Here is a 26470-nt window from a genome sequence, read left to right on the forward strand (position 1 = left end):
AAACGTGCTTTCAGTTCTTTTCGTTCTAAACTTGCTAAACTAAGAGTTCACAAAAACTCCGGATTAACAGACCCTGTAGTGGATCAATTGAGGGGAGAGAGTGGGAACAGAAGGGTTGCGCTCACTAGCACAATGCCACCTCTCAAAGTTGGATTTTGCCGATGGATCGGCTTTATTTTCCTGGCCGATTTACAAACGCCATCGCAAAATGACGCGCTATACAACGTATACAATTATGTAGACATACAAAATCGGATACTGTTATACGGTGCCTGGAATCGAAAGCGACGGGCATCGGTGGTGCTTCGAGGTATACATATTCAGCTGCAGTACGAGCTCGTGGGATGAAAGGAGACACACTGTCTGGAAGCTGTCTTCACCACACTGTTTGCCTGATAGTAAGACGCACCGCATTGAAAGTAGTCAGTCCCTGACGTTTATCTAGACGTAGACAGATCAAAATTTTGGGTTATGCACGTTAACTTGTATATCACCGTAATGTTTTATATATATCTACGTGTCCTGCAAGCCGCAACAGCGTGATGCGAATCAGATCTGACTTTAAATGAATGACGCAGGTAACTGGGTTTTGGCTTCAATTTGCCTTCTAGCCAAAGCTGTGATGTTGCTTCATTTATTGCCACCTTTGCATGCCTCCACGTATAGCTGAACACACATTTCCCAGCCCTTCTCGCTCTATCACGAAAAGCAGCGACAGCAGTTAGAGTCAAAATTCCGGGACGGTAGTACATGTAACTAACTTGCACACCAGCAAGCGGTCATTGCGCCTGGTGTTCGGATATTGTCCGGATAATAGATGTGACTAATGGCTTCATCCGGACGATAAAGCCGAATTATTTTGCCGATTCTGCCGATCGGCAAAAACCTACCCTGCTTCAAGGAGAGGTGACCTCTCCTTGAAATTGACATAAAGTGTAAAATGCGTCTGTTCGCAGACGCGTGGCTATGTTATGATAGTTCGCTCCTGTTGCCGACAACAAGCGTTCTGGCTCTGCTAGTGGTGTTCCTGTCCTGGTTGTGCAACATTGGTTACCCCTTTATAATTGTTATCGTGATGTTTGTAAACACGATTACGTATACAAGTACTAAGTATGTGCAAGCATTGACGTCGAAGATTGAAGACATGACGTCAATACGTCTGCCACTGGTTGGTCTGGCAAAGCCGGACTTAGATTTCAACACATCGGTAGTCACTTCCATGAACCAAGAAACCTCTATACATTAAGTGTATATAAGGTTCTCTCAGAAACGGATGCCATGGTAGCCAAGTTGCGAAAAGAGGAGGCGGTGGCAACAATATGTCGCCCAAAAAACCTTGAGAATTCCAAGAGAGGCTAATTCAACCAAGATCAAACAAGGGACGGATATGGGTACATGTAAGGCCGCGTCTTACGGTTAAAGCGAGGCATCACCAATACTTCGACGTGTCCAGCTTCATCTAAGGAAAAATACGGCATCACCTCAATTAAATAAGCTGGTTAATCCGGGGCAGCATTGAATTGGGACAAAACATATGGAGTACGAGATCATGGACGACAATGATGCATTATTACGTACATTTCCTTAAAAAAAAAAAAAAGGGGTCCCTTCTCAGGGCATAATCATTTGTTTGAGATAAAAAATAGTTGTATCTTAGCTTGTCCGCCGTGGTTGCCGTCATTCTTCACCGGCGGCAACCAAGACTAGTTTTAATATCCCCACCAATAAAACAGCTATTGGTACGGCCTTGCGGTACGGAACAGCCCCGCTTGTAGAGCAGTTATGACTTCGGAATATTGAGCAGTGCTCAGTGAGCAGAACACACGACAGCAAAGCAGAAGTAGATAGAAAAGGACTGATGATCTGCAGATATCGTCAGGTCATGGGCACGAAATTTTGTGACCGCGACCAATGTAATTCCCTGGTACTTACGGACTGCAGAGTTTGCAGGCTGATCATTTCGAAAATCTCGCCCTTCTCAACATCCGACTTCCTCAAGCTTTCAAAATGAAAGTCTTGGTCGTCATTACTGCCCTCGCCACTCTGCTGATGCCCACGTAAGTGCTTGTTGATATCTGGGCCCACATCCCGTCTTTTTACCTTCCTCTGCCATCAGCCACGGTGCTCTCAGACAGTGTGCCGGAACAGACAATGACTACGCATATGAGCGCTCTGGCTCCATGACCGCTGACTTCACCCAGAAGGCATGTGCTGCATCAGGCGGCTCGATTGATCCTAGCAGGAAGGGTAACCAGAAGTGCTGCAATGTTCCCGATGCCCGTCAAGGCGAGTTTAACAGCTACTGCTTTGAACAAAAGGCTGGAAACCCGAATTACCGCCCCACGGCCCAGTCGTGCTAGATGAAAACATGTGGAATGTTTGGGTGACCGTACATCTGTACATACCAGCAGATGCCTCACACGAAGTGGTGAATTTTGAGGCTGTAGATAATCCCTATTGCGCAGTGGCTACCTCAATAATAAATTATTTTCGGGTTGAAGATCGTGATTTCGCATAACGATCGCTTATTCTGCTGCCAAATCATGGCAAATAAGGATATACCTTTCATCTCGTGTTGAACGAATGGACCAATCTAGCTACTATACATCGTCTCGACTATTAAGACCGACTTCTTTTAGTATGTTAATAGATAAGCCAAATCCACTGATCTCGACTGGGCACACTGTTAATGTGACAATGCCGTGGTCCTGCCTTCATGTTATTCTGGATTGTACATGTATTCAAATCTAGTTAATTACCTAGTTTTTTTACACGTTTGGAACCACTTGTCAATACGTTAAACATTCTACGGGTGACGTCCATTAACAGCCAAGGTGTCGAGTCTGAATTGAATGTCCGGGTCGGACATTAGAGAACTTTAGGTTCTGGAATAACTGAAGTTTTGGAGAATCGCCCAATAATATGCGTTTTAAATGCCGTACAAAACTAGTCGAATCGTCGACGAATCTCAATTATCAGTTAACATTTAGAAATAAGTAGGAAAACGTCAATCAACTCTTCATGCCGGTACTACAGTTCGCAAAAACCAATTACTGGCGAAGAGACGGATAACGAGACGAGCATACTCCACCAATGAAGTCAAACTCCTTTCTTCCAAGCTATGACTTCATGGGTTAAACTCCGTTCCATTTAATTGTAAGTTGTATAGCTTCATGAGTGTACGTAGACATTGAATCAGTACGCTATTTTTACCCGCATAAATACATCCTCAACATCATGCACGTCAGGCATGCTGGGTTCCTTCTCTACCAGAATGGTACGCGCGCCCGTGAGACTCGTTTGCCGGTTTAACCGAACGATATTCAATTCCTTCCATATAATATCCGGTTAGGTTATCACGGATGGGTAAAGAAACACTTCGCGATTTTTGTACTTTATCGTTATAGGGGCTGGTAGTACGAGATATAAACATTATAGGCAAGTTTTTTGTGAAAAGGTGAATAGCAATGCAAATGCTGAGCATTCTGATGCGTTTCACATGACGAAAACAAGCTCGTTGAATGTGTACTATAGCCTTTTCATATTTCCTGTTGACTTTGCTACTACAGTTGTGCAATTTTGCCACAGGATAGACGAATCCAATGGGTTTGCCCTCATGAAAATAGATTTGTCAATGCTCCGAGGTAGAGTAAACGAAGACGACAGTTTTTCTGTTGCGCTGTCGTCGAATGATAATTGCCTCAGAATACTAGACGCATAATGTCCATGTTCAGCACAAATAGTAGCAACTAAATAAAGATATATCGAGGATTTGAATGGCTTATAGTATAGTCAAAAGGATGTAGCTTGGATTTGACTGTGATCTAGAATGACATAGTAATACCCTATTGAATACGACAAGCCAGTGGTAGAAGCTTCAATCCGGGCGACACTTTGTGGTTCGCGCGCGCTCCACCAAGCTTCGCGTCGTCATTGTATTACTGGTAGCACTTGTTGGTCCCAGCTACCTGACGTAGAGAGCCCATGGCGACGATCTCCAAGCCGACCTCGACCGACTGAACAATGTGATACCGGACCGCACGTGAGTGCCTACCAATCTGCTCAAGTTCACCGGCAAGAGGGAAGAGGGCGTTGGTGAATTGTTTTTTTAGATCAAGAACGCCTGGTGCATCAACAAATCCAGATTGAGGATGCAAGCTCACGGTCGGCAATGGAGAAGCCGGCCATGCATTGGTCGTCGACGACTCGGAGCACACGGGGGGGGGGGGACGTGAAGTGCATTGCCTAAAAGAAACAGCAAGGCACGCCGGAGAACGATCAACCACGCCAGTCAATGAGGGCCTGACGTGGCCAAGAATGTAACCAGAATATCTAAGATTGAGGATATCACCCTTACCATTCTGTGTAAAACCCCTCTTGTATACAAGTCACACCCGTTATTCTCGGTAACAATAGAGATCAACATTGGCCATCGGAGTTTTGTCACTCAGTGGGTGTTGTAATATTGCGGAGCTACGACGATCTATGTATCAAAACACTGGAACGAAAACCATCAACTCAAGGCGACGAGTTTTTGAAAACAAATCCGAGTCAAACTTGAAGACAACCAATTCGGCTGGACCTGTTCGTGACGTAGCACAATCCCCAAATATTGTTCACGAACTAGAAGAAGGCGCGCCAGCTGGCAAGGGTTCAGTAACGTATGATGATGGTATGTCATCTAGGCGCAAGGGAATGCTGAGAAATCTGACGGCGGTAGTAGTGGACGAAGGAAAGACTGCATCGCGGAGAAGATGCTCCCGATGGGTATCGTAGACGAGAGTGGTGTACAAACAAAGTACATCATGTATTTGGCCCAACTCCAAATACATAAGTAGGTAGATATCTTTCAGTTACTACATAAATAGGCATAGGAGTACACGGCTAGCCGTGTGCCAATGTGTCATCATCTGATTGGTTGATAGTGGGTGCTAGACCCACTTATTGACCAATCAGGTGTTGACCTGCATTTGAGTGGTTCACAGGAGGCCAGGGGTAACCGCCCTGGTCCAAAAAAATCAGATTTGAATTTTACACAAACCTAAGACTCGGTCTAACCGTTGCTAGCTTCCTCTAAACTACAGTGTAAGCTAGTAACGGTAACCCTAGCCACGTTATAGCACAGTCTTCCTTGGGTCCTTCTCCTGGGATTCAAGTGGTTTCTTTCACTGTGCGTTGGCGACCAACGTGATGTGTTGGATGCCGAATTCGTTGGTTTCATTGGCGATGTGCGCCCACAGTTGCTTCGGAAGAAAGAAGAACAAAAAACATTCCCGTAGGCGACTCCACGTACGCTCCCGCCGACCTCGTGACACCGAACGAACCACTGTAAAGTTCCGCAGCTTTGTCCAACTGTAGTTCGTCTAATTAAATGCAGTATAGAATTAGGTTTTGTACCGAAAGCTTATTCTGTAGGGTACAAACTTACCGGAATGTGCCTGATCGTAAACGCGCCACTCCAATCTTCTCATAGCGTCGTCGTCCTGCTGGAAAGCGTCGCTCTTGTCTTCGAACTCCACATCGGAGTCCACGTCGCTCTCGAACTCCATAAGCGCTGCTAGGACATCCATGGCTTCCTCGTTGACGCCATCGTCTTCGCCTTCATCGCGGACGACGTCCTCGCAGATATTCACGTCATCGTCGACTACGTCTCCGAACAGGCGCTTTGATCTTAGAGCAGCCATGAAACTGTCGGAGGGGCCAAAATCATTTCGGGTATCGCCGTCGTTCTTGCTCTCCTCTTCGCCTTCTGCAGGGCACTCTTCCGTATTGGTATTCACTGGCAGTGGTGATTCTGTACATAATCAAGTGAGTTAATTCTGTGTCATTATGAACAGTCTTACCTGGCTCCATGTCGTCAACAAGCGATACTGGTTCAGAACACGACACCGGTGGTGCTGGCTCCGACGCTGGCGCCGGTACCTCTGGATCCGCTACCGGCTCAGGGAGCGCAAGCCCAGACACTGGTGTTGCTGGCGATAAAAGAGGCACCAACCCAGGTGGAGTCACTCCTGCCGATTCATCGCCATGACCTGTGTCGTACGTCTCTGGCTGGGATTGGATCTCCTCGATGAGCTCTGGTGGTTGAGGAGGCGAAGTAAGGAGACAGCGATGGACGAAGCGACGCTTGCCGTGGCGGGGGGGGGGTGGAGACGTGTAGCACAGCAGCCCCGAACGTCTCGCAAACATCATCGTGTCGTTCTCGCCAACGAATCATGCATATTAGTGCATTTTCCTGTAGTTATTTTTTTAAATTACATGTACCAAAGAAATATTCTTCACCACGCTTCCAATTGTCAAGGCGCCCCTTCACGCCAGGATTTCGTACGTGTGCCTCAGCCAGGCCTTTGGGCCTTCGCGAGTCCCAGTCTGTCTTCTTCAGCTCATGCCACAACATCTTGAACGTCTTTTCGTCAGGTGCATTCATCGTAGTCAATCTGGTGCTCAAGGCTGGAAATCATGAATGGCTGAGGGAGCGTTGGGAGGTGGATGCTTGCGGATCAGTAGTTGCAGATATAATTTTCAAACCTATCATTGATTTATACTGTCTTTTCTATACATCAAGTGTAATTTCCGTCTATATCCCCGTTCAGATCCATCACGATCATTATTTGAAACCATTCCCCATACAAACTTTCATATGCGGCGATAGCATGCGCTTCAAAGCTCCTTCAATATGCTTACCTGTAATGCTGCTTATTCCGTAAAATACAGAATACGACGTTTCAAGGGTTAAGTAAACTATAGAATACAAATTTATGGGATTTGCTTTTAAAGGGTGATTAAGGTGAAAATGCCAATTCGGGGCGATTCAAACACTCTTTTCTAGTTTTACATGTATCTTTTTTTCTAGGACAAGGAAAACAACACCAAGGTGTCATCAAAAGCTGTCCATGTGATCGATTTTTCTGGCTATTTTCTGAAACATCTAACTAATGCTTCAAACCCAATACGTCCGATTAAAAAGCCTACCAAGATTGATGGTCCTGTCAATTAGGGGCCGCTTTAAGTAACGTGATTTCACTATGTGGTTCAGCCTTGTATCTTATATGGTAACTTATAATTGATCAATTTCAATTATTTAAGGCACTCGTTATTTTTTTACCGACTGAGTAACACGAGACAGTACATTGTTGCCACATCATTACCGACTGAGAAGCCCGAAAGTGCCCGACTGGGCAAGAGCCGGTAAGGCCATCACTCAATGTGTCCTCTAAAGTATACGTATAACCGGAAGTTCATCTAAGAGCCACGAGCCATAGTTTTGCAAGACATAATGCATGTACTGCTCGCAGTACCAACGCAAGACATATTGTGGTCACCAAGACGTACATATTGGTCATTTGGCGACGTGCACCCACATATGAGACGAAATGAGAGATGAAAAACATTGAAACGTGTTGAGTTAAATGTACATGCACAGGTACGGTAGCGTATGTACTACTGCAGCTCCTTTCTACTTAATAACCTAAGGCTTTCAGTGCCAGCAAAGGCCTCAAAACCTGACAGCATGTACATACCACAATTATAATTATCCACTTGCACTTCAAAATCGCTGCGGTACGGTCGAATCCAGTACTGCCTCGGAGCAAAATTGGGCAGCATTGCCACCAATTTCTCTGCGAGCAGTCGGGCTTTCACCCCATAGCTCGAGTTCATCGGGTCGTAGACAAACACTTCTTTAGCTGTCAGGTCAAGCATAATTGAACACCAGTAATTTCTTCCACAGATAACTGGGATTAAAAGGTTTTCGCCCGTCACACCTAGGAACACGCTCTTCATAGTTTCTGCTAGGAGGAAACGATTCATAACATTTCCAGCGATTGACGTATCGACTCCAATCGTGTCTGTCCTTTCGGCAAATAACTTCAACATCAACGCATTTATGATGCTGTCACCCAGGGTGGATTTGCTCACTGGTTCCAGTGCTTCTGCCTGCACATCACGATCAAGAAATACATGTGGCTCAATAAATACTAAGAGTCCACATGCTGAGTTTCTCTTACCTGAACGAACAAAAGCAAAACTGACTTGAGTTTTGATAATATATCGTGATCTTAGTCAATCTTGAAGTGTTTGGGCATTTGAAGAGTAAAATCGATGGTCTCGGGCCAGGAAATTGCCTTGTCAATATGCCGGATGTTCGTCATCGCTCCATGCCACTTTTTCATGACACCTAGAGTCGTTGTTGCGAATGTGTCTACACCAATTACATCCACAACAACCTCCCGCCTAAGTTCCTTCCACAAGAACCTTTGTGTGCCTTTTGGAGGGCTGTCACTTTTTCTTGGCACTTCTCAATAAACTGCTTCTGGGACATCCGAGTGATCGATTGGGCAGGGAGAATTTTTGCGGAAGGCAACCTTGCTATCTTGTGGACAATTGGAGCTCTGGGAGTTTTGTTGAACTCGAACAGCTCGAACTTGGAAAGAGTAGATGCCGACTTCTCGTAAGTGGGTTGGTTTTTCAACAGCTTTTGATACGATTGATAGGCTTAAACCTGATGAATACAAGTCTGAGTCAACTTGAACCATCTCGACATGTTTTCGACGTGAAGCTTTCTTCGACTTGCTCGTTTGTTTTGGACGGCCAAGAAATCTTGTTGGGCTCGCCACTTTAAAAGTGAAATCCTCGGCCATTTCCTGTGTAGAACAAGACTCTCCCGACTGAACTACAGACTCTACAGACTCTCCCAACTGAAATCCAGGTTCGCCCGACTGGACACCAGATTCGCAGACTGGTTACCTGCGTCTCCTGTCGCGCTATTTGATTCGATTAACACACTGGCCAACGGTCCCGCAGTTCCAGCAGATAGAGTCGCGTCTCCGTCGCCATCACAATATACAACCGCAATGCTGGGACTAAAAAAAAACTCATGTGTGCATGCCCGGAAGGACTGTGTCTGGTAAGATTTCAGGTAGGCCTCCAAGGCTTCCCATGTCTCGAATTGCGATGACACGCACCTGAGTGGCCTCTTCACTGGAACTACTCGTGGTCTCGGTAGTCTCGCCACGGATCTCAGTAGGTAGGGTGCTTGGTAATGGCTATAACTCGCTCACGGAGCCATCGGAAGCGCTGCTATCGCTTCCGTTGCCAATATCGTCGGCAGACAGAGGCCGCTTCGCGGCTGCGGCGACATCCTACTTCTTCAAGTGCCACGCGTTTGTTTGTTGGGGGGGGGGATTTGTGTGGCTGAAATGCAGTTGGTATACGTTGCGTACGCTATACCTGGTACGGATACGAAAAAGTCTGCAAATCGGCAACTCCCAGTCGGGAAAAATACTCACTTCTATTATTTAATCCAAAACTAGAGTCTTTCATTGGCCAACGGAACCGGCCACTAATTGTCAAGCCGGCGATTTTCCCGTACAGACGATCCCCTCGGTAGTCATAGCATTGTCAGCCACCAATTTATTTCTGTCTAAGGGTATTCCTATCATCAATGTACCACAAAAATGGATCCGAATACTCTAAGCTTGGAGCAATGCACAAAATTTACTAATGGAGACGTTTTGATGCGGCTCGTTACTGGCGTTTCACCCTGTTTTGCTTTGCTACTGCTAGTTTTGCCTCACCACACCAAGATACCCTCCTCTCTAGCCCAGCCAGTCCACCTCAGACTCACCAACACTCAACGACTGCTGGACAAATATGCTAGCACCATGCTCACATCCCTAGTTTGTCCCAAACAAAGCTAGATTAATGGGCTAGCAGAATCTACGATCTTCCCCTAGTTCCATCACAGGCAATGATCTGGTAGCTGTTAATGAGCAGAAAAGCACTGGACTCACCTCCTGTCTCGCAGTTGGCCACAAAATCGCGGCACGCGGTGATCCACCCAAAACTCGACTAGCTCCTTGCCAGTTGAGTCTCCTGGTATAAAGAGAAGGGTGTCACCGTCACGGATGAGGCAATTCGACGGAAGGCAAAACGCTTCTCCGCGATCCTAAAGCTCGAGTCACGTCCAAAGTAGTAAAAAAAAAAAAAAAAAAAAAGGCATCATCGGCTCAACATTCGGATCGTGGCAGCAACAATGCTCTTGTGCAGTTATGACTGTTTCCATAGTTAAGAACCCCAGAATAGGAGTAATTGACTTCAAATGTATTCCATTTTACGATTGAGGGGTGAGAGGGAATAATATCTTGGGTTTGTATGCAACTGGTCAACGGGAACCGCTAATTTATTGCTGTTGAGGGATTATTCCAAGTCTAGGGATTACTACCGAGGGGATCGTCTGTACTCAATTTCTGTACCATAAGAAATTTACGTCACAATTTGGAGCGCTTTGGGACCACATTAAGCCATTTATTTAACAAGTTTAGCCAAGTGCCATGTTGATCCCCGAGTTCTCGTCCCAATCTGCGGGCACGACCGACGCGCAGTGCTCTCTACTACGCCGTCTCAGCACACTCGGTTTGCTGTATGCCAAGCTGCCGCTTCGTCAGCTACGCGATTTGGCGCCGCCCGTACCCGCCTTCAACACGGAGCCGCGCGAGATGGCACTCAAGGCCTCGCTGCTGGATGGTAGAACGTTGCTGGGTCCGTTCTCGGCCGAAATGCTCGAGCCACTAGCCTCGTGGCTGGACCAAGGCATTGAAAAGGTACTAGTGGACGCCGCGTCTAGCGAAGACGCCGAACTCGAGCGTGTGGCTATCGCTGTCTCGGAGCTGCCAGCCAATCGAGTGGTGCTGCGTATTCCCGTGCCATCGCTACAGGCCCAAGACGTCTCCGAACTCGGAGAAAAGCTAGCGAGACTTGTCGACACTGCCAGCGGTGTGGTGTTCGTCATCGACTCTGTAAAACTAACGCAGGAGAGCGGGTTCGAGGCTCTGTCCACAAGCTTACAGGCGTTGAGGAAAAGTGTGGATGAAGGATACCTCTTTGCCGTCGAGATGAGTACTGGACCCGCTGCAGCTTTTAACTCCGAAGTGGCATTAACCAGGATCCAGGAGCTCCACCACAGGCACATCCACGTCGTGTCGCCTGGTTACTGCAGTGGCGATGGAGAGCAGGCTGACATGGTTACAGGAGACGGAGAGGCTGTGGTGGACGCGGCATTGTGCTTTGTCAAGTGTCTGCGTACAGATCGTCCCGACGGTCTATTTACTACAGTCGTCGCGGATGAAGCAGGTGTCGCTCTTGGACTGGTATACTCAAGTGCAGAGAGTATCGTCGCAGCTGTGTCTAGTGGCCGTGGTGTCTACTACTCTCGATCACGTGGTGGTCTCTGGAAGAAAGGAGAGAGCAGCGGCAACGCCCAGAAGCTCATTAAGATCGACATGGACTGCGATAGTGACGCACTGCGCTTCACAGTGAACCAGACGGGCGCTGGCTTCTGCCACCTCAACACGCGTACGTGCTGGGGTCACGACGGCGGTCTCCGTGCACTCGAAAGTATGCTCTTCAGTCGCCACGAGAACGCACCGGCTGGATCGTACACGAAGAGGTTGTTCGACGATGCGGAGTTGCTACGTAACAAGCTGGTGGAGGAGGCACAGGAGCTCGCAGAAGCCGAATCAATCCCAGATGTGGCTGGCGAAGCCGCTGACGTCATGTACTTCGCTATGGTGCGTTGTGTGGCAGCAGGCTGCAAGCTCAGCGACGTTGAGGTACGATAACTGCTAGTGTTCCGGTGGTCTGGTAGTGTTTCTAGCTAACGTTTTGTGGTGCTTGTTTTTTTCTTTTAGAAAATGCTGGACAAGCGTGCGTTGAAGGTGAAGCGACGACCTGGCAACTCGAAGGCCTACCGCATCTCGGCAGCCAACAAGATCCTGAACACCAAGGGCATGCAAAGTGGCTCAGCGTCGGCAGTGTCGGCTTCTGCGGTTAGTGAGCAGAGCTAGAGGCTAAAGCAGGAACAGGACACCGCTAGAAGACACCGGCGATCTTCTACCGGAGCCAGGCATAGAGTCAGGAGCTTCTTGCGCCAAATACACAGGCTGAATATTCATCCTAGTATTTTTCTTCGTGTTTCTGGCAGTTAACGTATGAGGCGGCTATTGCAGCCTCGTTGCACAACGCCCTGTATTCCCCCACACTCACTCATGTGTTCCATATAGAAGTTCAGGGTGCTGTGGATTGCGTAGCATTGACAGAATCAACCAGTTTACTCGTCATCCTCGTCGTCCTCGTGAGCGTCCTCCTCCTCTTCTTCCTCCTCTTCTTCCTCTTCTTCTTCTTCCTCCTCCTCAGCAAACTTGGACCAGTCAATGTGGTGGTACAGGCGCTGCAAGGGTAAGGAACAAATGTCAGCACCACCAGAATGGATCATACTTTCTGCTTCTGCTCTACTGCGTCAATTCACTGTAAAACGGCATGTAATTACGTACACCGCGGTTGTTGGCCTCCCAAATGTAGTTAGTGGCCGAGCCGTAGACACCCTCCACCACCAGCGTGGCGATCAGCACCGTGGTCACGTACACGGGCGAGCTCTTCATGAAGATGTTGTACGCGCCGTCGAACGCGCCCTTGCCGTTCACGGACGAGCGCTTGGTGGACGCCATGCGGGCGCCCTGACGCTTGGCCTGCGAGGCCACCTGACGGATCGTTCGGCTCAGCATCGTCTAAGGATTCCTGTACGGTGTGTGCGCCTTCTTTAGCTCTACAGCAATGGCCAGACGGAGGGGGGACGAGCCTGCGGCTATGAGAGGCTCTGTGTTTCAAGCGACCTTCAAGCGACATGACATAGAACACTGCAAACCACACAATGCACACCAGACGCACACTAAAGAGCCGTTTTTTGTCTTGATCTGAGTATGGGGCAAAAGGGGGGGATTTCCGCGATTTCAAAACAACCGGCGCGAGATCAAGAAGAAAGAATAGCCAAGTGCAAGCTTTTAGCGGCCCCGCTAAAACCCTAGAAGAAGCGTTGCCAGCTCGACTAGCGGAGCCGAGCCACAGCCTGATCTGCGTATAGCCGCCTCATGGAGCCCCTCGCCACCGGCAAGCGGCGACGGCCAGCGTCAGCATCGTTGTCACCGCCCCCTCCGCCGCGTCAACCCACGCGCGACGATGAGAACAGAGCGAGAAGCTGGAAGAAGCGGCGGCTGGAGCCAGCGACTGACGAGACAGAAGAGAAACGTCCGGAACTGCGCAGTCCCGAGCCTGAGGACAAGAAGCCCACGCCGAAGGGAAAGCGACGGCGAAGTCTTTCGCCTGAGGAGATACAGGAGACGAGTAACAGCAGTAGCAGGGACGAGAAGGAGACCAAGCGACGGCGTGTAGGGGAGGATGGTAGTACAACGTCACCCCCTCCCGTTCTACCGGCCTCACCGCCGGCCAATCTCAGTGACAGACACTCACAGACTTCAGCAGAACAGGAAAACAGACCAGAGGAGAAGGCGAGGTTCCCTCCCTCTCCAATCGTCATCCCTCAACTAGAGGACGACATCTCCAACAGAGAGAACGTCGCCACGTACACCAACTTGGAGGATTTCGTTGTCAGCTCACAAGGCAGTGACGTCGATCTCGTCGCAGCATGTGCCAATCTAGATAACGACGTCGTGAGCTGCAGTCAGGACTCACAGAATAGTGATATCGAGCGGGTACGGCAACGTACCTCTCTGCGGACAGTGCAGGTTACTCCGCCCCCTTCGGCCCGAATGCTAGACAGGAAGAACCCTCCGCCTCCACCGAAGAGGCCGCGTCGCAATTATCACCGTGGTATCGTGTATGCGCGAGCTTATCCGCGACTAGCGCTGTCTCCGCTTGTTGACAACTCTCCACCCAGCTCTCCACGCGTCTTCCGGTCACTCGAGAATGAATTCGCCTTCGCCATGCAGGATACGCCGGAGATCCGGCCTCGTGTTCGCCCAGCGCCGAGAATGGCGCGAGGCACACGACGATCTACACGAGCAGGAAGCGCTCGAGCACGACGATCGCTAGACACGCCCACCTCGACGATGGTATTGAGGTCACGACAGCTCAATCCGAGCCTGAGTGCCAACGGCGGCAAGCCGGAGAACCAGCGCGAGCGGGAGCAGCGTGATGCTCAACGCCGGCACGAGTGAGGAGGGGGAGTGGGGCTGATATGAGTGGCTCGACCGCATGGCCGGCCCATGGGTGCCTTCGTCGTGACGTCCGACCAAGGCTGATTTGAAGTAGTTTTTATTGTTAGTTTTAGTTTTTATTGCGAGGAATTAGGTGCCGAGATAGCAATTTAGACACTTGTAGTTTTAAGATGTGAAAGCACTAATTCCACTGTTTTATGCCATGGTGCACATATTTTATCATTAAAACTGCAGGCTTTTGGCTATCCAGCTCGTCCACCAAGCGATTGGTTCACTTCAAATTCACTGCACAAGACCATGAAGGTGCTGCTGATTAATGAGGGCTCGCTGAGCGACTTCGAGGTGCTCTCGCTCATGCAGGAGCGCAAGGAGCAGCGGCTACACAAGTCGGCGATGGTGGCATACGCTGAGCGCAACTGGATGGACCACAAGGTGCTCAAGTTCCTCACCCAGAGCCACTCGCACTGCTCCACATTGAGCTCCAGTAGCATCCAAGACTTCCTCAAGGAGCTGGAGCAGGCAGATTTGCCGGCGCTCACGTCGGCCGAGAAGCTTCAGTTCATTAACCACCTCCCCACGGAGCTTGTGGACATCCATCTGATCATCGAAGACTGCGCTGGGCGATTCTCAGAGACCCAAGTGGACGAACTTATCCGCATCGTCGAGCGCACACTAGCGGCTGAGCTATTAGAGCGACGGAATGCGGATGCTCAGGCTGAAGACACAGCCGAGGCCGAAGCCGAAGAGTAGATAGTGGCAAGTAGTGCTAAACGTAAAATATAGACGGGTGTAAGGTCTTCTTCCACCATTGAGAAGAAACCCAAGAGGACATTTGGCTCGCCTACGATCAGAATGCAAGCAATCAGAATGGTATCTGCTCCCATCAAGCCACTAAAGAGTCCTAAGGCTTATCACCTGGTCGATCGGACTCCTATCTGTGTGTAGCTTGAGTTGGCAACCTAGAAAAGTCCCTGTTACTTGAGTCCTGTGTGATGTACGTGTGGTTGGGGTGAGTAGAATGGTAGAGTGTTGAGACTTGTCTTACTGGCTGGCGCGTGCCGTCTGCACAGCGGATCTGGCTTCGGGGAACATGCCGACGTACTCCTGCGACGACAAGTACCTAACACTAATCTGTCGCTTGTTGAACCAGCGGCCATGCAGCTTCTTGGCAGCAGCTACAGCGGCCTCTACGGTCCCAAACAGCACGTACACGAGACCTCCTTGTTTCTCCTTCTCCACGTACGTGTGTAGTACAGAACCGTATTGTCCACACTCTTCCTCCACGTCCTGCTGGATCTCCACGGCCCATTCCGGGTTGCCGCTCTTTTGCTCCTGATACACATCGAACATATTCTTGACCACGAAGCAAAACGATTCACTGCCTTCAATCTCCGTCGACGACATCAACGCTGTAGCCTGCTCCGCTCGCTGTGCAGCAGTAGCCGCCGTACTATTCGTGTACGCAGTAGTGGACGCAGCGTACCCTCCAGCTCCACTCATGGACGGGAACAAGTTCACGTCGTTACCAGCGAGTTTCGCCATCAGCGCTGAGCGCGACTGAGCGTTCATACTCAAGCCCGCTCCTTCCTCGTCCTCCAGCTTCCAGCGTCCACCTGTAGCACTGTTATCCATACTGGCTGTGCCTGCTCGGTTACTCACTGCGTTCTCATTCACTGGACCCAGTCGCAAGTAGTTGCCTGCCAGTTCCAAGCCGTTTCCCTTTGACAAGGCAAAGTTCGCTTCCTGTGGACTACTGAACTGGATAAAGCTAAAGCCCTTAGAGCGACCCATCTCGTCGCGGTTGATCGTCACTGACAGAACCTCTCCAAATGACTGGAATACAATACGTAGATCGTCCTCCGTGATGTTCGTGTGGAGGTTTCCGCAGTAGATCCGACTCGCTGCAGATAACGCAGAAGCCGACATGCCACCCCCAGCTATCGCGCCTGCGAGTCCTGCACCTGACGCATCAGTTAGAGAGCCACTTGACGCTACAGTGGCATTCATAACCGAATCTTTCTTGGCTGCGAAATTCTTCTCGGCTTCCGAAGCCTTGATCATGATGGGGAATACCTGGAAGTCCGGCACCTGTCCATTTAGCAGCAAAACCTTGGGTACATCTTCCAAATTCGACAGCTCCACGTACGCAAAGCCCTTGGAGCGATTGGTGAACTTGTCGCGGATCAGCAACACGTTCTCCACCTTGCCAGTTTTATTCAGGAACCGCTCCAGGTCCTTCTCACGCACTTTTTGGATTAATTGACCCACAAAGACTGTGCGGTGGTCTCTTGTTAGTTCCATGAGCTCACGCTGCTTTGCGCGTTCAGCACGCTCGGCAGATGTGCTGCGCTCCCGCTCCTCCTTCGGAGCCGAGCGGGATCGACTCTTGCTCTTGCGCTTCTTTCTGGATGAACGCTCTCTGCTGCGACTCCGACTGCGTCCTCGATCTCGCCGAGAGCTTCCACGACTGCGACGTGGAGAGCGAGAGCGAGAGCGACGAGAACGACGGGAGCGGCGTGGACTCCTGGATCGGGAGCGCGAGCGGTCCCGATGACGACGTCGCGAGTGACTGCGGCTGCGCGTTCTGCTGCGACGTCTAGAAGAGCGACGCGAGTCTTCCTCCGGTCTGTCCTTCTTCGCTGCATCTGCGTCCTGCTTTGACTATTGCAATACGAGAAATGTTAGTTGATACGTTGGGTTCAACTCACGATAACTCGAGTTATACAGAGAGTTTAAGAGTTATCGTTGCATGGTCAGATAGCGAATCGCCTGTTCTTATAGTGCGGTACCTTGGCAGCAGCCTGGATGCCTTCCTGCAGCAGTGAGTCAATGTCTTCATCCGCCATCACCACCGCAATATCCACTCGCTTCCTGTCGCTTGAGGGGCGCTAAATTGCAATTCTTTTGGCTCCATGCGATTCAAAAACCTCTATCTATCATAGACCTTGCGTCTATCAAGTTCAAATGATGTACATTTACACGAAATGTATCCATCTCATACTCTCCCCTCAACATGGCCACGAAGATGGAGGGGCTGCGTGCCGAGGGCAACGCGTTCTTCAGCGCGAAAGAATTCAAATCCGCTGTAGACAAGTATACAGAAGGTCTGGCTGCTGCTCCGCCGTCTTCTGACCTCTCTGATGATGACCTGAAGGCTGTGGAGGCGCAGCGGGTGCTGCTTTGGAGCAATCGCGCCGCCTGTCTCCTGCAGCTCGAAGACTTCGCCGCTGCCGAGAATGACTGCACGCTGGCACTGGGCATTGAGCCGGACAATACCAAGGCGCGTTACCGTAGAGCACAGGCGCACATGGGCATGGGAAATATGACGCAGGCCTTCAAGGACGTGCACCTGGTTCTGCAGCACGCTCCGAGCAACAAGGCGGCGGCCGCATTGGCTCGGAAGATCCAAGAGCGTGTGCGAGAAGATGTACATGGCGTGCAGAAGGCACTGGACACTATTATGACTGGCGTACAGGGAGAACAGGGCGATGCAGGAGTGATGGAGGTGCTTAAGGAGCAGGAGAAGACGGTGGAGGCTCTGCAATATCTTGAGATGAAGAGTGTCACGGAGCTCACGAGTTTGCCTGAAGAAATTGCGAAAAGAGAAGGACTAGTTGTACTCTGGAGAGCAGTTAAGAAGCTTGTGGAACTGAGCGAGAGTGAGGAGAAGGAGAAGCTGTGGACCATCTTGTCCCATGTGGTCTCTCTACTGTCGATTTTGGCGTCAGCGTCGATGGAAATGGCCGGTAGGACGTTTGAATCAAACAGTGGAGCGCTGAATAGCTTATTAGAGCTACTACACAACCAAGTAGCCTTGGAATACGAAGCCCATGGTGACGTGGAGAGCAAGCAAATGCCGATTAGAGGCCGGAAGGCGATCATTCGACTGTCTGCGTTCGTCTTCAAGTATCTGCTAATCGCTGCCAAGTCGGATGACGACGCGTGTGTACGTCGCGTACTTGGTGGAATCCTAGATGGTCTACGTAGTCGAGAACGGGTGCTGCAGATTGCGGCGCTGGACGGACTGCTCCACTTCATCTCTGTATTAGGTGGGCAGACTTCAATTGTAGCGAATAACGATGACAGCGCAGCGCAACAGCTAAAGGCCCGCTTTGCAACGTTGGCGCAGGAATTGGGGCTGTTCTCTTTGCTGCACACAACAGCTTCCAGTGCATTACCTGGGCTTGATACCGGTACAACTGCTACAGAGTCGTCGAGCTCGGAACTGACTGGTGTGTTGCTGAGTCGCCTTCCTCTGGTTTTTACGCAATGTCTGGCGCATTTCGAGGGTGATGATACGATGCTGAAGAAAATGGTAAGAGATTGGTGCGTGTCTCCTGTGCTTGTTGCGAGGCCTACGAACCGCACCCAGTTGGCTCAGGGCTCTGCGTCTTGTTTGCTGCTCTCGGCTCTCTTCCTCTCAAACGCGAAGCTTGCGTTGTGGGCTGTGCAACAAACTGGGAATGATGGCACAGCGTTCCTCACTCGGTTGCACGAGTTCCTGACTGCCTCGCGAACTTTTGACGATGCAAAGACTCACACGCGACAGCTACAAGAGATCTGGGTCGACTGTGTTGCCAGTATTTGCGGAGTGGAGCATGGACCCGCGTGTGTGCCTCCCGCTTTAAGAATCGAGATTCACAGAATGCTGCAAGCTTCGTTGGACGATGAAGACGATTTGATGCTCCGTGCCAGTGCTTTGAGTATTCAAGTGAAGCTCGGGATTGTGGAGAAGACACTTGAGATGCCGTCTGCGGATGGTCAGTTCCTCATGGATAGTGTGTTCGAGGTGCTTGCGAGTGCAGAGGCAGTGGAAAGCAAGCACAGGGAAGTAGAGAAAGCAAAAACCAAGGAGAACAAGAAGGCAGTGCCCCGATCGCAGTTGTTCTGGAGCGGAGTTTCTCCTAAAGAGCGTGGTATCGAAGCATTGTCGTATTTGATCACGTACACTCCAGTCAAGGACGCATTCGTCAAGCACGCAGGTGCCGTTGCCAGTGTGTTCCGAATCGAGTTTCCAAATGCGAAGGATTCAAGTACCGGATCTAGCGCTGGCTTCAGGTCGAACGTCTATTACGGCATCGGGTATATCTTGCGCCACGTCCTTACCTCAGAGGCGGCTATTAAACGCAAGCAAATGGAGGGGATGGAGATGACAGCGGATCAATACGAAGAGCTGCAAAAGGCTTTGAAGCAGAAGTCTGCGCTGGACGATGGCGACACTCCTGAAAATGTCCAGAACCGAGTAACCAAGCTCGCTGCTTCGCGTGATGTATTGACGACGCTCGTGCAGCTGCTGAAACTCTCGGCTACCAAGTCGGAGAATATCATGGAGATGGCTACACTAAGTGCTCTGCACGCCGCAGAAGCGCCCACGGTACGCGGCAACTTGGTGCAATGTGGAGTCTTCCAGGCTTTGATCCCGTTAGCGCTTCATCATATCGCTGTAGCCAAGACTAAAGATGGCAAGAAGCAGTCCCAGATTCATGGCACCAAGATCTCGAACGCGGCAGGCCAAGCGATGGCCAAGATTTTGATCAGTACGAACCCGAACTTGATCCCTTCTTCATCGCTCTTCTCGTCTATTCGGCCACTGCTCGATTTGTGCAAGGGTGACCAGCAGTTGCTGCATTTCGAGGCGCTTATGGCGCTCACGAACATTGCAAGTGTGTCCGAGGAAACCAAGGCGCGCATTGTGGGAGAACCACAGGGCCTTTCAACGCTCCAGTACCTGCAGTTCTCGGAGCATGAGCTCGTTCGTCGTGCTGCCACTGAAGCCATTTGCAACCTCCTTCCCAATGAAAAAGTGATCGAGCAGGTTTTCATGAATGAAGAGAAAGTGCGACTGTGGATCGCGTTTGCGTCTTTAGAAGATGAGGCTGAAGATTTCGAGACGGCACGAGCTGCTGGCGGTGCATTGGCGATGGTGTCGCAGGTCCCGCAGGTTAGCTGGGTGATCCTGCGTCAAAGTGGACTCAAGGCCTTCACCACCATTATCGAAGAAGGCACCAACGTCGAAACGCTGCATCGTGCTCTGTTCGCTATGCAGAACTTGCTTGAGGCTATCTCCGGAGCGGCAAAGGACGAGGAAAAGGCTGAAGAAAGAGTGAAGTTCATTGATCAAGTCAAGCAGCACAGTGCGAAGCTGAAGCAGAAGCTGGCTGCTCACAGTGGTAAGGACCAACTCAAGGCAGCGGCTCAGGCTTGCCTCGCAGCCTTGGACCAGGTGATCGGATAGCTAAATCGAGTAGAGAGAGGGTATCTGAATGCATAAATCTCGTTCAGTGTTCCATTTTGATAGCTGACGGGGAGATCGCAGCGCCGTAGACTGTCACGATGCAGTAGATAGTACTGTTCTCCCAGAGTACAGTGCAATATCCGTCCATGGTCGGGTCCCAGAAGCAGGCGGCGGCCGTCGTCATACCTGCGCCAGTCTTCTGCATGATAAGACACGTGACTGCATACTTGAAGGGCTTGTTGAGGTTCTGCAGTCCTGTGAGCACACTCGCCACCAGCGTGTTGGACCAATCCATCACCTTCTTGCGGTTGTACACCGTGTCCTTCAACGCCGCTTCGATTGCCGTCTTGGCAATGGGCAGCACGTCCTCCTGCGAGAATTCACTCTACCTTACAACACATTAGTCGGTAAATAAACCTATGCAGCACAGCGCAACAAGCTTGCCTCGTTGGTGTCCATGGTCACGTTATCGCCGAGATGGATACGCTTTCGGCGTCGTTTCACTGCATTTCGTAATTATTCAACACTTTGTGCCACATCACAGTAACACAATCATTAATGTCCAAAGAAGTGACGTATTGCTCACTAAGCTTCAACTTCAGAAATGCGACGAAATAAATCGGACAGAGAACACAAGTAATTTGCCATTCACTTGACGATTTGGTCCAAGGCGGGAAGATGAGTGACGACTCGATCGCTGTGCAGCGGCTGCGGCAAGAGCGCAAGAACTGGCGGCGAGACCATCCGGCAGGCTTCTGGGCGCGCCCCATTGCCAACGATGATGGCTCACTGAACCTCATGATGTGGCACGCGGGCATCCCGGGCAAGGCTGGTACGGACTGGGAAGGCGGCGTGTTCAAGATGTCGCTGGCTTTCTCCGAAGACTACCCGAGCAAGCCGCCGCTCGTCAAATTCACTCCGCCGCTCTACCACCCGAATGTTTATCCGTCAGGCACAGTCTGTCTGAGTATTTTGAACGAGGACAAGGACTGGAAACCCAGCGTGACTATCAAGCAGATCCTCAAGGGCGTGCAGGACCTGCTGGACCAGCCCAACATGGCTGACCCGGCACAGCGTGAGCCCTACATGGATCTCAAGAACGACCCAGAGCTCTACAAGCGCAAGGTGCGTCAGCTGGCACTCAAGAACCGCGAGAGTTAGAGGAGAAACGTATTCAGGAGGAATAGGAGAGTTAATACAGTCGAAAGATGTGGTAAGAAGGAGAAAATCGGTCTTTGGTTATATTCATAGACACGAGGGAGCTACTAACTCGTTTCCTCCTCCTGTTTAGTGACGATCCTGAAGGGATAAAAGACACTTGTAGCGACTCTAGTCCTTCTTGAGTGCGAACATCTCCCTGTCAATGCCCGAAGCCTTGATGGTCAAGATCTCCACGCTGTCGCCCGTGTAAATATCTCTCTGCGGACAGCAAATTGCAACAATAAGCATTAGAAATGTACTCAAACCTCCCTTATCCGTTGTCACTTACTTCTCCGGCCGTAATGAACGCGTCCTTGATGATGTCCTTGGTCTCCTGCAGTGTGAGCGTCTTCTTGGGGTCCGTGCGGGTGTCGTGCTCCACCAGATTGTCCAGAAGCGGGATCATCAGGTGGCCGCCGCTGCCCTGAGCCGCGCGCGTGACGCGGTCGTACGAGCCGATAGCGTCGTACGTGTACACAGCACCCTTGCCCTTCTCGTCGATACCGCAAAGGATGCAGAAGGCATAGTACGGGAAGAAGCGACGCGAGTACAGCGTGTTCATCAGCAGCTGTGCCATGGCACTCGAGGTCATGGACGTCTCGTTGTCGTGCTGGTACATCTGTGCACGGATACTCAAAACACCGCGTAGCTGGATGATATCGTTGTGCGAACCGGGACAACCCAGCACTGTCGTGGGCGTCAGCTCGTGCAGCTTGCTTTCCCCACGGCTGAGTATCGAGTAACCCGTGCTCAGACGTGTGTCACCTGCAATCACTACAAAGTCCTCGCCCGCGATGGCCAGCACAGTGCCGCCGTTAAAGTCATACGGCTCCCAGTTCGCGCGCGCCTGCTCGTGCACACCTTCAGCCTGCACATCACGCAGTCCCAGCTTGGCATCACCGCTCGTCGTCCACGCTACCGCCTCCGGCATACTACGAGACATCGTTGCTCTGGATAAAGATGGTCTCGATCTTTTGCCCGAAGATTTTCTGAGGGGGAGTAAAAGGTCACTCGAACAAGGATTGATCCTCGATAGAGTGACTGTCAGCCGATAAACCGGTATTTGTTGAAAATTGACTTGACCTGCATTTTGTATCGAGATCAAGAACGTCCAATTTCAAATCGGTATACCGATCAGTATCGTTGGCTGACGCGTGCGGCGAGCGCTCTCATTCCAGCCGTACAGTGAGACCCGCCAAGCTGCTGTTCTCTTGCTGCGGCTCTCCCTTTCTAGCTGCTCCACACCCAAGCATATCGCTACAGCCCAGAGACGAAGACCGCTAACTAGCAGACACAATGGAGCGCGAGCCTTGTCCCTTCCGTATCGTGGAGGACGCGGGCGGAGGTTTTGTGCTGGGCGCCGTATTCGGCTCCGGCTGGTACACATTCAAGGGCGCGCGTAACTCGCCGTCCGGCCAGCGCTTCCGCGGTGCCATCTACAACGCCAAGATGCGCACACCGGTGTTGGCTGGTGGCTTCGCCGTCTGGGGTCTGCTCTTCTCCTCATTCGACTGCTCCTTCGAAGCTCTGCGACGGAAGGAGGACCCGTGGAACTCCATCCTGGCCGGCGCGGCCACAGGTGGCGCTCTGGCGGCCCGTGCAGGCCCGCGTGCCGCCGCGGGACAGGCTCTTATTGGTGGCGTGCTGCTGGCTGCCATCGAGGGCGTGAGCATCATGGTTAACGAGTGGTTCGCCCCGCAGCCCGACCAGGGCATGGCCGGCGATATGATGGGCAACCCGGAGCTGGACGAACAGAAGCTGGCGCCGCCGTCGTTCTAATTGGGCGATTGGCTTGGCTGTTGCCGGCTTGTTTGTTATATAGAGAGCAAGAAGCTCTGCGGATATGGGGCCACAACATGTTGCTGCCCTCCTTAATTATAGGAAGGACCTACGCTCCCGGATCGTTAGGATCTGGGTCGAGGATACATAGAGAACAAGGTGGAGAGGTGTCTGCAAGTTCAATGCCAGCTTGAAGCGGAGCAGATTGGAGCTTGTTGGACAACGAAGTGCGAGAGGAGAAAGTGACGAGAAGAGAAGTGCAGGTATCGACAGGAGAGAAGAGAAGGAGACGACGATAACTGACGCGGAGAACGAATGGCAATGTAACCTTAGACGCTTCAACGAGCTTGATCTAAGCTCCATACCTTGGTTTTAGAATTATCTAGACGAAGTTTTTTTTACTGAGCTTGCAGGTTGAAGCGGAGTGCTCGTCAATTGTTATTTCTGTCGGAGACTTACTTGAGACCACGAGAAAAACCGGCGGAAACGCACAATGCGCTGCGCCGAAACGGACTTGGAGAACAGGGCTGTAGGACGCATTCCCATCGAGTGGCAAGACGCGACTTGATACAGCAGCAATCCCGCTGTTGTCGAAAGTACGCAAAGGAGCACGAAGCACCTGCGTACTTTCCGCTTAGCTAAAGCTCGTCGAAGCTTAGGAAGATGGCGGAGATCAGCTACTATGATGCAGACCTGAGCGACGCCATCACGAAGCTCAACGAGCTCATGGGCAAAGTTGCCAAGGCACCACCCGGAGTTCGACCCGAGGTAGGATGGATGAGTGTTCTGCCTGACTTCTAGGTCTTTCTAATCTAAATGTTCGATGTGTAGATGCTCGCGATGGCTGAAGTGAAGCTCAAGGAGATGATTGAGCTCAAGAAAGGCTTCCAATTAGCGCTGCGTCAAGCTCCACGCGATCAAGTTACTGCATTTCGCGAGGTTTGCGCTCTTTTGAGCTCCTTTAGTGTGAAACAACCGACCTAAATCTGTGATGATCCAGAAATTTGAGGAGCATTGCGCTCGTGTTGAAGAGCTATCGAGCGAGTTCCGATGGGCAAAGGCTGAACAAGAGCGCAACGGTTTATTCGGCGATCGAGCCACTACAAGCGCAGCTGGAGCTCGAGGCACAAATGGCTTGGGCAACAAGGAATTGCTTGATAAAACGCTGGATATCCAAGCGAAGACGGAGCAAAGCCTGATGAGCACGGCGAAGATGGTTGAGCAGTCGAAAGATGTGGCTGCGGCCACAGCGGAGGCGCTACGAGGTCAACGTGAGCATATCGTTGAGATCACAGACGCCGTCATGGGCATCGAGGACAGTCTGCAGCGCGCTGACAAGCTTATTCGCTCCTTCGCGCGGCGTATGGCCACAGATCGAGTCATTCTGCTCTTCGCCTTCCTGGTGATCGTCGGAATCGCCGGTATCGTTGGCTACAAGTCCATGCATCCCAATGACACGACGTTCTACGTGCCGGATGAAGTTACTCCTCCAGATCCGACTGCACTTTACAATACCACTGTGGCTGCCATTAACAGCACACTTAGCTCGTAAACCCAAGTCCACTCGATAGCACTTCAATTGTCATAACGCCACGTGAACGAGTGTTTAACCTAGTATTGCTTATGACGATTTAGGAGCTCTCATTATCCGATCCAGACCCGTCCGAATCGGATTCTTCTTCGTCGGAATCTCCACTGGAGTTGCTTTCTTCTGAACTTTCAGCTTCCGACTCGACATGTAGGAATTCCTTGAGTTGGTACAATTTCTGTAGCTTCGCACGATGCCCTGCCTTCTGAATATGCATGGTATCCAGCGTCTTGTCATCGAGTCCACCCGTGGCTAACAGGAAATGTGCATCGTCGAAGCCCTCGTCAAAGAACGACTGCGCGTATTCTACCAACCCAATGCTTGCCAACCAGCTAGAAAGCTGCGTACGACCAGCGGCACGAGTTGCATGATCTACGAGAGCCGCGCGCATGTCAGAGAACTCGAGCTCTTCTGCCAATTCGACTGGTGTCGTTCCGCTCTGATCGAAACAAACCCATGAACATCAACATGTATTTCGTTCTCGACATCGGACAAACGTTAGATTAAATACCTTGGACTTGAGCAACTGAATGTTGACATCATCTAGCAAAAGCTTGACTATTTTACGATTGCCCTGCAAAATTGCCAAGTGCAGAGCTGTAGAGCCCACCTAAACTTGCAAGATAGTTGGTTAGAGGAGAGTTTTTCTGTAGCGATAGGCTGCGTACTTGACTGTCAACTGCATTGACTTTTGCAGCTGGCGATGCTGAAAGCAATAACTTGATGATAGCTTCGTGTTCAAAATGCACAGCAACGTGCAATGGTGAATACGAGTATTTTGTCTGCGCACATACAACAAGCAAACACTTTAACGGATCTCACACTCCTCGGATAACCTCATCCAACACGTACATTGCCCAGAGCATTTACAGCCTCCGGACTCGTAGCAATAATGTCCGACACAAGTTCAGCATCTCCTGTTGCACATGCATATTGCAGTGGTGTCCACGTCACTGTATCGCGAGGCGAGCCCGCCTCCAATCTACCGCAGCTTACTTCCTCTGTTGAGAGCCCCAAATCATCCAGTCGCGTTGGCATCGGGGCGATTCTGCTCGACTCGACGTCTCTCAAGCGTCGCAACCACGAAAAACGAGAGCAAATTGTCAAAATCGTTAGTGGAGGAATTCTTCAAGTTTAAACGTGCAATTCTCATTAAGAATTAGTAGAATGGCCAAGACTTCGTTACGATAAGCGTCACTGCAGCCGACACCACGAGCACCAACAGCACTGCAATGGGCTCCGGCGGCTTGTACAACTCGCGGAAGCGGAGGTTCTCGTTGCGTCCAAGCATGCGGCGTTTCCGACGCAGCGCGGCAATGAATTTGTCTCCAAGCGTTTTCCGGGTCTCGTCCTTGAATGTGAATCTAGCTCGCATCTCTGCTTGTTCTTGTAGAAACGCTGCGTAGGCTGCAGTTTGGTCCAGATCGTCGACAAGGTCATCGCCTTCATCCTCTCCAGGGTCGATGCGGTCATCGTCCGTTCCCAGTAACGCATTATCACTAGGAGACCGCGCTTTCACGGGGCTGCCTTTGCGATGTGCATGTGGGTCAGTCGAGTCTTCTTCAGAACTCTCTAATGCAGCAGGCTTGCCGCGAACGGCAGCCGCAGTGTAGTGTGCCGCACGCTGGTTCATTTTGGTGCTCTTTGCGTCTCTTAAAG

At 50.8% G+C, this 26470-nt stretch overlaps 17 protein-coding genes across 19 annotated transcripts; 8 read left to right on the forward strand and 9 right to left on the reverse strand.

Moving 5' to 3' along the window:
• Positions 1–1970: 1970 nt before the first annotated feature.
• Positions 1971–2360, forward strand: PPTG_01808 (hypothetical protein; the record flags this gene model as incomplete). Its single annotated transcript, XM_008895195.1, has 1 exon — positions 1971–2360. Exon 1 carries the CDS (start codon positions 2181–2183, stop codon positions 2358–2360), a length of 180 nt encoding a protein of 59 aa, XP_008893443.1. The 5' UTR covers positions 1971–2180.
• Positions 2361–5217: 2857 nt separating this feature from the next.
• PPTG_01809 (hypothetical protein) lies at positions 5218–6427 on the reverse strand (the record flags this gene model as incomplete). Its single annotated transcript, XM_008895196.1, has 4 exons — positions 5218–5363; positions 5429–5794; positions 5844–6201; positions 6329–6427. The coding sequence occupies 4 exons, from the start codon at positions 6425–6427 to the stop codon at positions 5218–5220; spliced, it is 969 nt and encodes a 322-aa protein (XP_008893444.1).
• A 1013-nt stretch (positions 6428–7440) lies between these two features.
• Positions 7441–7782, reverse strand: PPTG_01810 (hypothetical protein; the record flags this gene model as incomplete). The annotated part of the gene is made up of 1 exon (XM_008895197.1): positions 7441–7782. One exon carries the CDS (start codon positions 7780–7782, stop codon positions 7441–7443), a length of 342 nt encoding a protein of 113 aa, XP_008893445.1.
• Positions 7783–8297: 515 nt separating this feature from the next.
• PPTG_21115 (hypothetical protein) lies at positions 8298–8639 on the reverse strand (the record flags this gene model as incomplete). The annotated part of the gene is made up of 1 exon (XM_008895568.1): positions 8298–8639. The coding sequence occupies one exon, from the start codon at positions 8637–8639 to the stop codon at positions 8298–8300; it is 342 nt and encodes a 113-aa protein (XP_008893816.1).
• A 1630-nt stretch (positions 8640–10269) lies between these two features.
• On the forward strand, positions 10270–11958 carry PPTG_01811 (phosphoribosyl-ATP diphosphatase). Its single transcript, XM_008895198.1, has 2 exons — positions 10270–11609; positions 11688–11958. Exons 1-2 carry the CDS (start codon positions 10332–10334, stop codon positions 11841–11843), a joined length of 1434 nt encoding a protein of 477 aa, XP_008893446.1. The 5' UTR covers positions 10270–10331; the 3' UTR covers positions 11844–11958.
• Positions 11908–12669, reverse strand: PPTG_01812 (hypothetical protein). Its single transcript, XM_008895199.1, has 2 exons — positions 12330–12669; positions 11908–12226 (listed from the first exon to the last, which is right to left on the reverse strand). Exons 1-2 carry the CDS (start codon positions 12558–12560, stop codon positions 12107–12109), a joined length of 351 nt encoding a protein of 116 aa, XP_008893447.1. The 5' UTR covers positions 12561–12669; the 3' UTR covers positions 11908–12106.
• A 117-nt stretch (positions 12670–12786) lies between these two features.
• PPTG_01813 (hypothetical protein) lies at positions 12787–14278 on the forward strand. Its single transcript, XM_008895200.1, has one exon. It carries the CDS (start codon positions 12924–12926, stop codon positions 14007–14009), a length of 1086 nt encoding a protein of 361 aa, XP_008893448.1. The 5' UTR covers positions 12787–12923; the 3' UTR covers positions 14010–14278.
• On the reverse strand, positions 14146–16926 carry PPTG_01815 (hypothetical protein). 3 transcript variants are annotated; one of them, XM_008895202.1, is made up of 4 exons: positions 16799–16926; positions 15055–16670; positions 14925–14994; positions 14208–14850 (listed from the first exon to the last, which is right to left on the reverse strand). In XM_008895202.1, exons 1-4 carry the CDS (start codon positions 16853–16855, stop codon positions 14776–14778), a joined length of 1818 nt encoding a protein of 605 aa, XP_008893450.1. In that variant the 5' UTR covers positions 16856–16926; the 3' UTR covers positions 14208–14775. The 3 variants fall into 3 exon arrangements, with proteins under 3 accessions (XP_008893451.1, XP_008893450.1, XP_008893452.1); XM_008895204.1 differs by having other exon boundaries at positions 14925–16670; positions 16799–16914; XM_008895203.1 differs by having other exon boundaries at positions 14146–16670.
• PPTG_01814 (hypothetical protein) lies at positions 14271–14856 on the forward strand. Its single transcript, XM_008895201.1, has one exon. It carries the CDS (start codon positions 14307–14309, stop codon positions 14757–14759), a length of 453 nt encoding a protein of 150 aa, XP_008893449.1. The 5' UTR covers positions 14271–14306; the 3' UTR covers positions 14760–14856.
• A 76-nt stretch (positions 16927–17002) lies between the features above and the next one.
• On the forward strand, positions 17003–20351 carry PPTG_01816 (hypothetical protein). The gene has a single exon (XM_008895205.1). The coding sequence runs from the start codon at positions 17023–17025 to the stop codon at positions 20242–20244; it is 3222 nt and encodes a 1073-aa protein (XP_008893453.1). The 5' UTR covers positions 17003–17022; the 3' UTR covers positions 20245–20351.
• PPTG_01817 (hypothetical protein) lies at positions 20266–20749 on the reverse strand. Its single transcript, XM_008895206.1, has 2 exons — positions 20689–20749; positions 20266–20629 (listed from the first exon to the last, which is right to left on the reverse strand). The coding sequence occupies exons 1-2, from the start codon at positions 20701–20703 to the stop codon at positions 20288–20290; spliced, it is 357 nt and encodes a 118-aa protein (XP_008893454.1). The 5' UTR covers positions 20704–20749; the 3' UTR covers positions 20266–20287.
• A 158-nt stretch (positions 20750–20907) lies between these two features.
• Positions 20908–21721, forward strand: PPTG_01818 (hypothetical protein). The gene is made up of 2 exons (XM_008895207.1): positions 20908–21457; positions 21536–21721. Exon 1 carries the CDS (start codon positions 20923–20925, stop codon positions 21403–21405), a length of 483 nt encoding a protein of 160 aa, XP_008893455.1. The 5' UTR covers positions 20908–20922; the 3' UTR covers positions 21406–21457; positions 21536–21721.
• Positions 21421–22449, reverse strand: PPTG_01819 (hypothetical protein). Its single transcript, XM_008895208.1, has 2 exons — positions 21734–22449; positions 21421–21663 (listed from the first exon to the last, which is right to left on the reverse strand). Exons 1-2 carry the CDS (start codon positions 22385–22387, stop codon positions 21574–21576), a joined length of 744 nt encoding a protein of 247 aa, XP_008893456.1. The 5' UTR covers positions 22388–22449; the 3' UTR covers positions 21421–21573.
• A 291-nt stretch (positions 22450–22740) lies between these two features.
• PPTG_01820 (hypothetical protein) lies at positions 22741–23223 on the forward strand (the record flags this gene model as incomplete). The annotated part of the gene is made up of 1 exon (XM_008895209.1): positions 22741–23223. The coding sequence occupies one exon, from the start codon at positions 22741–22743 to the stop codon at positions 23221–23223; it is 483 nt and encodes a 160-aa protein (XP_008893457.1).
• Positions 23224–23886: 663 nt separating this feature from the next.
• On the forward strand, positions 23887–24775 carry PPTG_01821 (hypothetical protein; the record flags this gene model as incomplete). Its single annotated transcript, XM_008895210.1, has 3 exons — positions 23887–23991; positions 24055–24162; positions 24224–24775. 3 exons carry the CDS (start codon positions 23887–23889, stop codon positions 24773–24775), a joined length of 765 nt encoding a protein of 254 aa, XP_008893458.1.
• A 79-nt stretch (positions 24776–24854) lies between these two features.
• PPTG_01822 (hypothetical protein) lies at positions 24855–25849 on the reverse strand (the record flags this gene model as incomplete). The annotated part of the gene is made up of 4 exons (XM_008895211.1): positions 24855–25250; positions 25323–25421; positions 25480–25593; positions 25664–25849. The coding sequence occupies 4 exons, from the start codon at positions 25847–25849 to the stop codon at positions 24855–24857; spliced, it is 795 nt and encodes a 264-aa protein (XP_008893459.1).
• A 90-nt stretch (positions 25850–25939) lies between these two features.
• Positions 25940–26465, reverse strand: PPTG_01823 (hypothetical protein). Its single transcript, XM_008895212.1, has one exon. It carries the CDS (start codon positions 26442–26444, stop codon positions 25971–25973), a length of 474 nt encoding a protein of 157 aa, XP_008893460.1. The 5' UTR covers positions 26445–26465; the 3' UTR covers positions 25940–25970.
• Positions 26466–26470: the final 5 nt, after the last annotated feature.

Source organism: Phytophthora parasitica (assembly GCF_000247585.1).
Source record: "Phytophthora parasitica INRA-310 unplaced genomic scaffold supercont2.3, whole genome shotgun sequence".
Lineage (NCBI taxonomy): Eukaryota > Oomycota > Peronosporomycetes > Peronosporales > Peronosporaceae > Phytophthora > Phytophthora nicotianae.

Coding starts and splice junctions, on each gene's coding strand:
- PPTG_01812 (XM_008895199.1), bottom strand. CDS start 12,560: ATGCTGAGCCGAACGATCCGTCAGGTGGCCTCGCAGGCCAAGCGTCAG. Junction 12,227..12,329: donor GGGAGGCCAACAACCGCGGT/GTACGTAATTAC, acceptor TTACCCTTGCAG/CGCCTGTACCACCACATTGA.
- PPTG_01816 (XM_008895205.1), top strand. CDS start 17,023: ATGGCCACGAAGATGGAGGGGCTGCGTGCCGAGGGCAACGCGTTCTTC.
- PPTG_01823 (XM_008895212.1), bottom strand. CDS start 26,444: ATGAACCAGCGTGCGGCACACTACACTGCGGCTGCCGTTCGCGGCAAG.
- PPTG_01819 (XM_008895208.1), bottom strand. CDS start 22,387: ATGTCTCGTAGTATGCCGGAGGCGGTAGCGTGGACGACGAGCGGTGAT. Junction 21,664..21,733: donor CGTTCATTACGGCCGGAGAA/GTAAGTGACAAC, acceptor TGCTGTCCGCAG/AGAGATATTTACACGGGCGA.
- PPTG_01818 (XM_008895207.1), top strand. CDS start 20,923: ATGAGTGACGACTCGATCGCTGTGCAGCGGCTGCGGCAAGAGCGCAAG.
- PPTG_01813 (XM_008895200.1), top strand. CDS start 12,924: ATGGAGCCCCTCGCCACCGGCAAGCGGCGACGGCCAGCGTCAGCATCG.
- PPTG_01814 (XM_008895201.1), top strand. CDS start 14,307: ATGAAGGTGCTGCTGATTAATGAGGGCTCGCTGAGCGACTTCGAGGTG.
- PPTG_01815 (XM_008895202.1), bottom strand. CDS start 16,855: ATGGCGGATGAAGACATTGACTCACTGCTGCAGGAAGGCATCCAGGCT. Junction 14,995..15,054: donor CAGACGGCACGCGCCAGCCA/GTAAGACAAGTC, acceptor TACATCACACAG/GACTCAAGTAACAGGGACTT. Junction 14,851..14,924: donor ATAGGAGTCCGATCGACCAG/GTGATAAGCCTT, acceptor TTCTGATCGTAG/GCGAGCCAAATGTCCTCTTG.
- PPTG_01811 (XM_008895198.1), top strand. CDS start 10,332: ATGTTGATCCCCGAGTTCTCGTCCCAATCTGCGGGCACGACCGACGCG. Junction 11,610..11,687: donor GCAAGCTCAGCGACGTTGAG/GTACGATAACTG, acceptor TTTTTCTTTTAG/AAAATGCTGGACAAGCGTGC.